An 11,403-nucleotide genomic window follows, 5' to 3' on the forward strand; every position below is an offset into this window, starting at 1 on the left:
ATGGGTGACAAGGATAGTTTGGTTGACATCTGCCTTAGAGTGGGAGGTGCTTTTGTCCCTAAAAGAGTAACCAAAAACAGGCAGCTGCTGTGTTGGTGTGGTGGTTGGTGTTACTGGAAGAGGAAGGTTCAAGTATCTAAGTTGGATGTGCATTTGATTAGAACAGCTGCAATTCATGGTTTTGTTAATGGTGATATGGATGTGCCTATGCATTACAGCTGTTGGTATAGGCAGAAGGGGAAAACCTTTAACACTGGGAAAAGGGAACTAGTTAACAGTGAAGAGGTTAAGGGCCTTTTGGAGACAGTAAATGAAGAGGGGTATGTTGAGGTTTTTGTAACAACAGAAGCTCCTAGTCAGCCCATACAAGAGGCCCAACCCAATCCTGCAAAGACAAAAAAAAGGATAAGAAGGTAGAAAGTTCAAATACATCGACTATTAGGAGGAGCCCTAGGTTTAAGAAGACAGAAACTGAACAAAGGGAGGAGAGTCCACCTAGGAAAGCCTCAGCTAATGCTAAAGTGTTGAGGTTTGATGAAGAAAAGGATGATGGATGTGAAGGATCTGGTTATTCAAGTTCAGATTTGAGTGATGAGGGACAAGATTGGGAACCTGGTGAAGAAGAATTTGATGAAGGGGATGAGGAATGGTATATTGAAGGGTCAAAGGAGATCTTGGCCAAAGTGAACAAGAGCCTTAGGAAAGGTTTGGAGAGTGCAGTAGATGACAGGGTTGGCAAAGATAAGAGAGTAGAGTTGAGAAATGATTTGGATGTTGGAAAACCGAAGGTGAATCCAGAAAGTGATGCTGATTCAGATGATTCAAGGAGTTTGTGTGGATCTGATGAGGAACAGGACTATGCTCCTTGGTTTAATGCTGATGTGGACTTTGACAACCCAATCAAGTTGAAGTTAAATCAGAAATTCAGTAATGCTTCAGTCTTGAGGAGGGCCTTAAGACTTCATGCCATTCAAAACAGGTATGAGTTCTACTACTTGCATAATGACAGTAAAAGGATTACAGTTCAGTGTAGATATAGATGTGGCTGTGAGTTCAATAGCTACACTTGTAGAATGCCTGCTTGTACATGTGTGGGGGGGGGGGTAAAGTGTCAGTTCAAGGTGTTTGCATCAAAACTTGTTAAGCAGCAAACTTGGCAAATCAAAACCTTGAATTTAGACCATTCCTGCTTCAGAGTAAAGAAGAACAAGATGCTTACTGCTGAATACATAGCAGAGAGGTATTTAGAAGAGTTTAGGAGTAACCCTGGTTGGAGAATTAAGGAGATTAGGGCTAGGATTTTGAATGATTTAGGAGTTGATGTGAGTTACTATAAGGCATGGCTAGCTAGGTGTAGGGCAAAACTACTGATATTTGGTTCAGCTAGGGAGCAGTATGCTAGGGTGTGGGATTATGGGAAAGCTGTGATGAAGTACAACCCTGGTTCAGGGTGCAATGTTGTTGTTGATGGTATTGACAGGCCAGAGCCACCATTGTTCATGAGGATGTTCATCTGTTTAAGGCCATTGAGAGATGGATTTGCAAAGGGTTGTAGGCCTTTAATAGGGTTGGATGGTTGTCACCTCAAGGGTGCCTTTCCTGGGCAAATTCTGGTGGCAGTTGCTAAGGATGGGAATAACAACTTGTTTCCTCTAGCTTGGGCCACAGTGGAGATTGAAAACCAGGAAACTTGGGGTTGGTTCTTGGAATCCCTTATGTCAATGTTCACACATGATCAAGGAGCTGGGCTGACCATCATGTCTGACAGGCAAAAGGTAATGCTTCTGTTTCCCTCTTAACTATTTAGGTTCAATTTCTAAGTTTTCATGTGTATGTATGTGATTGACTGATGATTATACTTTTGTCTGCATTTGGTAGGGTTTGATTAAAGCAATGGCTGATGTTATTCCCAAAGCTGAGCAAAGGTTTTGTGTGAGGCATATTTGGGCTAACTTCAAGCTCAACTTCACTGGATCAACCTTTAAGGAGCTGTTTTGGAGAGCAGCTAGGGCCACCACCATTGTAAGTTTATTGATTGTTGAAGCTAGCCTATGCTTTTATATGACTGTTGGTGTGTTTTTATATTGGTTAGCTTGTATATGCTTGGTGTGATTTCTGGTATGCTTTTATATGTCAGTTTGAGCATGAAATTGCCATGGAGTCTATCAAATTCCTCGATGAAGAGGCATATGAGTATTTAATCAACATTCCTCCCCACCATTGGTCTAGACATGCATTCACACCAAACTGCAAGTCCAACATGTTGTTGAACAACATGTGTGAGACTTTCAATGCAGTCATTAGGCCTGCCAGAGATAAACCTATCCTCACCCAAATGGAATGGATGAGGAGGTATATTATGAACAGGAATAATGAAAAGTGGGAGGATTCAAAAACAATTACACACAACTTAGTGCCATATGTGAGGCATGTTCTGGGGAGGATAGACTTTGTGGCTAGGTCCTGTGTGGTGCAGCCATCCAGAGGGAATACATTTGAGGTGCAGCTGAAGGATGACCAGGTGTTGGTTGATTTGGACAAGGAGACCTGCACATGTTACCATTGGGAACTCACTGGCATTCCATGTGTTCATGCTTATGCCTGCATATTGGATATGAGGGGTGACATAGAGGCTGTTGTTGACCCATACTATACCATGGACACATACAGGTCTGCTTATGAACCAGCTGTCCAACCAATGCCTGGCCCAAAGCACTGGGAGAGAGTCAGAATGAGGGAACCACTACCCCCTTCTGTTAAGGTGCAACCTGGGAGACCAAAGAGCAAAAAAAGGAAGCTTGAGCCAGGAGAATGTTCTTCTTCAGGTGGTCAGGCAAGTACCAAGAGGAAGAAGCAATGCAGCAACTGTGGGGGATATAGGCATTATGCCAAGACTTGCAAAGTACCTGCTGCACCAGCTACAGAGCTGATAAAGTCAGCAGGCAGACCCCCACTGAACACTCCTTGGATGGTGGAGGAGAGGAAGAAGAAAGAGATTAGGGCTGCTAAAAAGGTAACACAAGCATTACACCAACTCCCCCTTTGTTTTATATATGTATGTGTCTTTTCCATTGACTTTTTATTTTTATATGCATGTCATAGAGTGCAATTGGGGCTGGACCAAACAGCATAGGAAACAAAAAGTTTCCTCAAGAGCAAGAAGGTTGTCTGCCATTCAGCAAGCGCCCACAGCCACAGTCTTCCTCAGCTAAGCATTCCTCAGCTCAGCCATCCTCTAGTCAGCCATCCTCAGCTCAGCCTTCCTCAAGTCAGCCTGCCTCAAGCCAACCAAAAAGAAAGACAAGGTCTTCCTCAAGTCAGCCTACAACAGCCACAGGTGTTGTAACAAGGGCCAGGCTGCAATCCCTCAACAACCTTACTCAGTGATGTACTCATGCTGGATATCAAACATTATGTCTGTTGAACAATTTCAAACTTTTATTATGTACTCATGACTGGTTATGTAACTTGCTAGTTTTTTAGTGGCTTCCCTTAACAAATTTGAACAATTAGATATTGAATTGTAATGGTTGCATGGCTTTGATTGCCATTGAAACATGTTGAAGTAAGGTTCTTTTGTCAACCTGTACTTGAACTATCTTAGTGTTTCACATATTTCCCATGTTTTAATGTTTCACATGTTTAAATAGGTTGATTAAAAGACAAGGCATAAATAGGAACTTAGACAAGGCATAAATAGGTTGATTAAAAGACATATTTATAACACTTCAAGTCATTACAAGAAATTATAACTACTTAATACAGCTTACTATTACACACCCCTAGCCATTAGGAAAATTACACCCATTGACAAACCTATACAAATGGCCATGCCCACCCAACCAAAACAGCTGATTGAAGACACCTTCCCTTCATTGCACTCCCTGTTCATTCTCTTCCTGTCAGCGTTCAAGGCCTTGCATCTCATCTTCAAATTATCAACTTCATTAAGTAGGCACCTCCTTTGGCCACTGATTTCATCAACTTCCCTTTTCAATTCATTAACTTCACCCTTTAGCAGCTTCTTATCCAACAACAGGTTGTTGATAACCCCTGTTTGCCAATCTGTTCCATCAGGTTGATCAACCCATTCGAAAGCTTTGCAACCCCTTGTTTCTGTTATTGGGTCATAAAACTTACATGATATGAACTTCCTGCCTGGATTCTCCCTTGTCCAGCTAGTGAGCTTGGCCATTGGCACACCACACTTACATTTTCTGGCCTCAGGAGGGGAAGAGCTAACAAACGACATAATCTGCATCAATTTTAGATCGACAGTCACATTTACAGATTTGTACACTGACGAATTAACATTGACAGCAACAAAATTCATTTTTAATTTCATAATACGAAAAGCCCCAAATTCAATTTCTGACGAACCCTAATTTCGCAATTGGGCATTTAGATGCGTACATAACATAATCCAACCATTAATCTGAGTACGAAACAATTGCAAATAATAATTGAAGAGAATTTAAACCATAATTACCAAACAACCGAACAATTGACCGCACTCACCTGTTTCAGCAGCTTCAATCTGTTCCTCTTCTCAAAAATCGTGGAAGAATCGTGAAAGAATTGTTTCAAGTATCGTGCAACAATGCAATGCGCTGCTGCTATTCAATAAGAACAACGATTTCGTTCATTGGGGGAGAATCGTGCAAGAATGGTTCTTATATATCGTGCAAGAATCGTGGAAGAATGGTTCTTATATACAGATCTTTTAAAAATATATCCGTTGGGGTGGGCCCCACTAACAGTTCTGTTAACGGAAGATGGATTTTGGTGTTAACTTCCAACTTTTATATTTTTGGGAGGTGTTAAAATAAAAGTTTTTTTTTTGGGGGGTGTTAAAAAACATTTTCAGCCTTTTGTAAGGTGTTAAAATCCAAAATATCCTTATTATTATTATTATTATTATTATTATTATTATTAATCCCACCCCCCCCCCCCCTTACTCACCCCTTTTTTGTTTAATATGTTAGTATATTAATTAGTAACCATGTACTTGCAAGAGAAAAACTTTAATTTAATAACTTTTGTAATTAGTAACAGGAATTTCTAATTCATGAAATTAGTTATAAACAAAATGGAAAATCTTAGCAATATTAAGTTTTTAGCAATTGAAATAATCATTTAGTCTAAGTAAGATCTCAAAGTGTCATACACAAGCAAAATAACAACGAATATAATATAACTCTTGTCGATGGATCACCTTCTAACAATTAAAAAGTGAAATATATATTTGTCAATTTCTTCATGAGTTTACTATTATTATTATTATTATTATTATTATTATTATATCTCAAAAACAAAAGTCATACAACCTATAATAAATTTTATTATTATTATTATTATTATTATTATTATTATTATTATTTGTTATTGTAATTATTATTATTATTATTTGTACCCCAAACCCCATCTTTTTTCATTTTTTAGTACATTAATTAATAACAACATATGTTTTTAGAAAAAATGTAGATTATATAACATTAATAATTAGTAACAATGATGCTGATTCATGAAATTATTTATAAACAAAATGGATAATTTAGCTATTAAAAGTCTTAAGGAACTGACTGGATCGAACTTGAGAAATACATATAGTTAGTCAATGCCAATTCAAAAGTTAAAAAGTATCCAAATTCAAAATAGTTAGCCAATGAATGTAGTACAAGGTACAATGAATTATTTCAAAATTCAATTAAATTAAATAATATTAAATTAACAGAATACTAAGAGACTAACTTCATCCAATAAATTACATTAACAAGGTAACTATACCAATATTTAAAGAATAGCAAAGGTTGTAAAGCCTTGGTATAAAAGTGAATAGTGAAGTGTATACAATATGTTACGTTTCACCTATGTTATTTTCTTTGGTTTTATAGGTTAACACAACCCCATGGAGCCCAATCAACAAGCCCACACTCCAGATCACGATGCTTTTTCAGAATGGGATGTTATATTTGAAGAAGAGATCTATCCTAGAATCAATGGAATCTTTGAACTTCTGAAGATTCAAGCCCTCAATAAGCATTGGGAGGAAAAGGTAGGGTCTAGAATCAATAGGAATGAAGACATTGACTGGAGCGAACTTGAAAAATTCTGCTGCACCCTCTCTTGCAATGTCAGGTAAGTCACTCAAACATTGGGGCAGTACGTGACTGCATCGACTGTTGGTTTACAGCAAACTGGAGGGCCAAAGTTTTCAATCGAGCGGTAGATTTCTTTGTCAACTCCAATGGTGGCACTATAAATTACAGTCGTTATATATCATGGGCAAGAAGAATGCTTTATTTCGGAGGAATGATATAAACTACCAATCTTGTTATTTGGTGGGAGGAACCTTAGCTAATGGGTAGATGATGATTGTTATGTTGAATTTTTCGTTTACTTTTATCTATGTGGTGTATTCGAATTGTTGAATTAAAAATGAATAATAATATTCTTGTTGAAATGATCTGAATGAATTTTGTTCAATTATGTTATTTATGATGAAATGATCTGAATGAATTTTTTTCAATTATGTTATTTATGTTGAAATGATCTGAATGAATTATGTTACTTTACGTTACGCGAGGTTTGGCTTTTAAATAAATCAATAGACGATTGTTATTTGTTTGGTACCATGTATTGTATCACTGGTATCCTAAAATAATTAATTAGTAGTTGAACATTGTGTTAATGAAGATAGAGTTTGAAAAAAGTCCTGTATATATTGTATTTTTACGTTAGTCGTTATTTGGAAATTATTCATGATATATAATTTCATCCTAAATAAAGTGATGTCCTTATTTAACCGAAATGTATGTGTTTGATAATCGGTTTATATAAACACAAGTTTAAAACAAAAATTAAATTAAAAAACGTCAAAACAATAAAACAAAAATACCAGGATTAGATTCAAATTGAATATCTATTAAAATAAAGTAGTAACAATTGACATTGCATAATGGAATAGTTCATGTTGATAACAAACTCATTACAACGACTAAACCAGCCTCTTAAATTGTTTAGAGTCATCACAAAAAACGGGTAAGGAAACAAATAAAGAAACTAAACTTGATGCAGAAAATGAAAGCACACTTATAATATTAACTTAACACATAAAGAAAATGACACTTTAAAATGCAATAATCCTTGATTTCGAATTCCTCCTCAATTGGTATTCGAGAAGAAGCTCCCGATAAAAACTAAGTTGACCCTTTGTTTTTGCTTTCAAGCCCCCATAAGTGATGGTGTAGTACTTAATCCCTTCATTGAAAGAGAAATTATTCCCCATTGTCGACCAAGAACAAGCCCAGCAGTCGTTAACCTCCTTCCGGGTATTGTACGTATCTACACAAGCCGGCTGGGTTTTGTCTAATATCTTCTTAAGGTCGGTCCAATCAACGTCCTTGTTGGAATTGATTCTCATACCTGCCTTGTGCATCCAATATTTGTTCAATTGTTGAAGTTTCATGATCTCAAAACTTCCAGTAATTTTTGGGTAGATCTCGCTTTCGAATATCTCTTCCCACTTACCATAAGCTTCATGGTCTAGGTAGTATTCATCTTCCTCAACCTTGTCTTCCACGTTCGACATTGTTTCTTAATTTAATTAGCTGTAAAAATAAGTGAGTATTAGTGAGGTGAATGGAAGTTGTTCTTCATCTCATATTTTATTTATGTTTGCTTGGTACATGAAAAGACCTATACATTGTTGGAATTCGTAAAGATATCTTGGGACTACTATAAAATACACTTTTAATAAATAGATATCTCGGTGTTGGTGGTTTTTTTAAAAAAAACAATCACGGTATCATTTTTTCTCTTTGGTAATCTATTATTATTTTATTTTTTATAATGAAAAATTGAATATTCAACATTAATGGTTTCTAGCCTTATTAACATAATTGTCAAAAACTAAAGAACAATTTTGTTTTACTAAATTATATTTTTCAGTTACTAATTTAATATGTATTTCGTCAGCTTTTTACGTATTACTATACCATGTACATCATGGGAATTTTCATCCCATGATTTAGTTACTAATTTAATATATATTATTTGTATCCCCGTTTTTTAATCCCATGGATACATAATTGTAAGATGTACATAAATTATTATAATTTGTAATAGTAGTATGATGACCCCTTATTATTATTTTTGTTATTATTGATGGGAAATGACTGTTGTTTAGCGTTGTCCTTAATTCCATATGGTTCAGCTATTTGTTTATAAATAAATTATTTTTATTTAATAAAGTTTTTTTTATGATTTTTTTTAATTATTTACAATCTTCAATAAGTTTTTGTCTTTTCTGTAATATTTTTTTTAAAAAAATGATATAATAATTAGAATCTATTTTGTTAGACAATAAAAAATAATTCCAACTCATGTAATCCTTTCATAAAACATCATATATTTAATTCCAACATAGAAACATAATTTCATTGAAGACTCCTTTTGCAACCCTACATAAAGGTAGTAGAGGAATAAACTTAAATTAGAGACTAGAATCTAATATACGCAAAGCCCTATAATGTTTAGTCTTCGTTTAAGAGGTCAATGAACTTAATCTTCTTAAACTTCTTGGGACATATTTGATCCTCATCCCCACTTTCGTATGGTTCAGATTTGACTAGTCGATCATCTACTTCCGGCACAAACTGTATAATTTCACCTTTTGAGTTTTTCGGCATGGCGCGGAAGGAGAATTGGTTTAGTTCATAGTGTTGTATTTCCTCCTCATAGAGCTTCTCAACATAAGGAGCTTCACCCACTCGGTTCACTAGCACAACAGCCTCTTGTGGACCAATGGTTGAAATAACTTCTCGCATGAATATCCGATTGTAAATTTTCTCCCTAGTGCGCTCTAGCTCTTCTTTCACCTTCTTGGTCATTCGTGGAGCTACAAGCAAGAATAAAATAAGTAATACAAGTTACTTCAAAGTAATAAACTAATTCTATATTTAGCAAAGGATAAGAATTTACCCAAACATCTCTTGCTGCGCCTAACCATTGTGGGAGCTACTTGACGAAGTAGAAGAGCGAATATGATTATGTATGCAATATGCAAATAAGGAGTACCCTTGTGAATTTGTTTTCGTTTTGAGTTGATATGTTTTCTTCATCACATAAGACTTATTTATAAGTGACAAATCTAACCTAAGGACTTGTGTTTTTCCCGCCATTTCGATATTACCCGCCAAAACTCTTGAATTTATTTATTATTTTAATCAACCCCAATATCCCAGTAACTAGGATCACTTATGTTAGAGAGGAACATGCAAAAAAAACATATATAATTGGTAACACCTAACTACTTATTGCTAAATATTTCACTATTCACCAATCCCCGCCAGGTTTAGGGTAAGTTTACTCTAGTAAGTAGGTTGAGTTACTGGATTAGTTACTGTTAATGCATCGAGCTTTAACTTCTGCATTGGGACTATAGACAGCTTTCACATTTTTTATGAACAAATTTGATGTTTCCAAGCACTTTTTTTATTGATATATGCAAGAAATATTATAGTTTCCTTTTCAATAATTTTAATTTTTGGTAGTATAATAGAAACTTAATATAATATTGGGTATGTGAAACGACATTAATTTAATTTTTACTGGGTTTTTTGTAATTTAATTTATATATATATAAATATAACATGAAATAATGTTATGGTTGATCAATTAACTTTATTTTTCGATAAAAATTGTTTCACTTTTAAATAGATTTGTACTCATTGTCTGCAAAAACCTTTACGAATATTTTTTCATAAAGAACTTTAATTAAATTATTTCTTATATGTGATAATAAAAATCAATATTATATTTTATCAAGTTGTAGTTATTAATATAATCAGATTGAATTCTTATTTTCTTCCAAAAATAAAAAGCAACATATAATGTCATAAAATATCCCATAATAATAAAAAATCTGGTGTATAACTGTAAGTTCAGTATTTATTTAAATTGAAATTTTCATATCGTCAGTTATAGGTCGTTAAATAATATAATAAAATAAATAAATCATGTCTCATATGTGGACTAACTAAACGCCATAAATTAAAAGTAATTTGTTCAATAACATTGTCTTCCAAGTAGAATATAAAAACATAAACATAGGTAATATTTAGAACACTAACATTAGTCATGATTCACCATATAAACTTGTTATGAAACAACATCGTCCTTAAAAATTTTTGCCCACTAACATAAAACTCTTGCCAGGCCACGACTGGTAATTTGGTCTCTTTTTCATGCCACCGTGAGTTTTGACGTAGTAATCGACACCTCGTCGGAAAACCTTCATCCTCCAATTTCCTGTCCACCCACATTCGTCGCAGCTCCTAAGCTCGTTAATTGTCTTGTGTCCTTTAGTGCAACGAAATAAGGGTTTGCAACAGCAACTTTCAAGTTGACTCCAATCGATGTCTTCAGTCTTGTTGATTCTGATCCCAGCCTTATCCTTCCAATACTTGTTCAAATGTTGCATATTCATGATATCAATGGTTCCACTTATCTTTGGAAATATTTTCTCTTCAAAAATCTCATCCCATTTACCATATGCACTGTGGTTTGGGTAGTAAATAGACTGTGGATCCATTTTGGAAATGGGGATGAAATGACAATAAAATGCAATATAGAAAAATAGGGAACTTTCGGTATTCCTATTGACTAATTTTGAATATAAGATAGAATAACGATTACACCCACATAGCGAGGAATATATAGTGTTTAGTAATATCCTAAAGCATTATTTATTTAAATGTAAAAAACAAAATACATTTTATAAGGATTATTATATTGTTGTACGTTTAATTATTAATACAATATATATTATATATATTCTAACTAAAAAAGGTTTAAATTTAATATACACATTAAATTAGTAACACAAAACTAGTGTGTATATATTCAAACTATTAAAAGTTTAATATTTAGTAACCGTGTAACATGTTTTGATAACACCCACGCTATAAATGTTAACTATGTAATACGAAGTAATTAATCTTATTAATAAGCTTAATAAAAAATTTTACATTATTTTATATTCATTTCAAAAAGTGTAGCAACGGTTAAGAACTATCAATGATATCACACCAACTCTATAAATTATTATATTTTTTCCATGTGTGACAAAATTTTTTATATTCTTCTACTTTATGTTTTCTTCACAATTTCATAAACAACCCATTTTCGAATCTGAAAGACATAATCGTATGTACTTGGGGTCGATTATCACAAAGTATGTAACACATTACTAGTAATCTTGTCTTAAAGTGTTATTAAATTTCTTATACATAATATATTTATTTAAGGATCCTATACTCCTATGCTAACATAAATTATCAATTCAAAATTATATATTTTCTTGATGAAGCAATACAAAGTGGTTAAGTAAACTATACAAGC

General features: G+C 34.1%; 2 protein-coding genes across 2 annotated transcripts; one reads left to right on the plus strand and one right to left on the minus strand.

The window, feature by feature from the left end:
* LOC110723455 lies at nt 1–3,228 on the plus strand. Its single transcript, XM_021902813.1, has 4 exons — nt 1–306; nt 357–1,775; nt 1,879–2,022; nt 2,138–3,228. The coding sequence occupies exons 1-4, from the start codon at nt 1–3 to the stop codon at nt 3,131–3,133; spliced, it is 2,865 nt and encodes a 954-aa protein (XP_021758505.1). The 3' UTR covers nt 3,134–3,228.
* A 473-nt stretch (nt 3,229–3,701) lies between these two features.
* On the minus strand, nt 3,702–4,843 carry LOC110723400. The gene is made up of 2 exons (XM_021902754.1): nt 4,519–4,843; nt 3,702–4,255 (listed from the first exon to the last, which is right to left on the minus strand). Exon 2 carries the CDS (start codon nt 4,250–4,252, stop codon nt 3,773–3,775), a length of 480 nt encoding a protein of 159 aa, XP_021758446.1. The 5' UTR covers nt 4,253–4,255; nt 4,519–4,843; the 3' UTR covers nt 3,702–3,772.
* Nucleotides 4,844–11,403: the final 6,560 nt, after the last annotated feature.

This window comes from Chenopodium quinoa, unplaced genomic scaffold, assembly GCF_001683475.1.
Source record: "Chenopodium quinoa cultivar QQ74 unplaced genomic scaffold, ASM168347v1, whole genome shotgun sequence".
Lineage (NCBI taxonomy): Eukaryota > Viridiplantae > Streptophyta > Magnoliopsida > Caryophyllales > Amaranthaceae > Chenopodium > Chenopodium quinoa.

Coding starts and splice junctions, on each gene's coding strand:
- LOC110723400 (XM_021902754.1), bottom strand. CDS start 4,252: ATGTCGTTTGTTAGCTCTTCCCCTCCTGAGGCCAGAAAATGTAAGTGT.
- LOC110723455 (XM_021902813.1), top strand. CDS start 1: ATGGGTGACAAGGATAGTTTGGTTGACATCTGCCTTAGAGTGGGAGGT. Junction 1,776..1,878: donor TCATGTCTGACAGGCAAAAG/GTAATGCTTCTG, acceptor TGCATTTGGTAG/GGTTTGATTAAAGCAATGGC. Junction 2,023..2,137: donor CAGCTAGGGCCACCACCATT/GTAAGTTTATTG, acceptor TTTATATGTCAG/TTTGAGCATGAAATTGCCAT.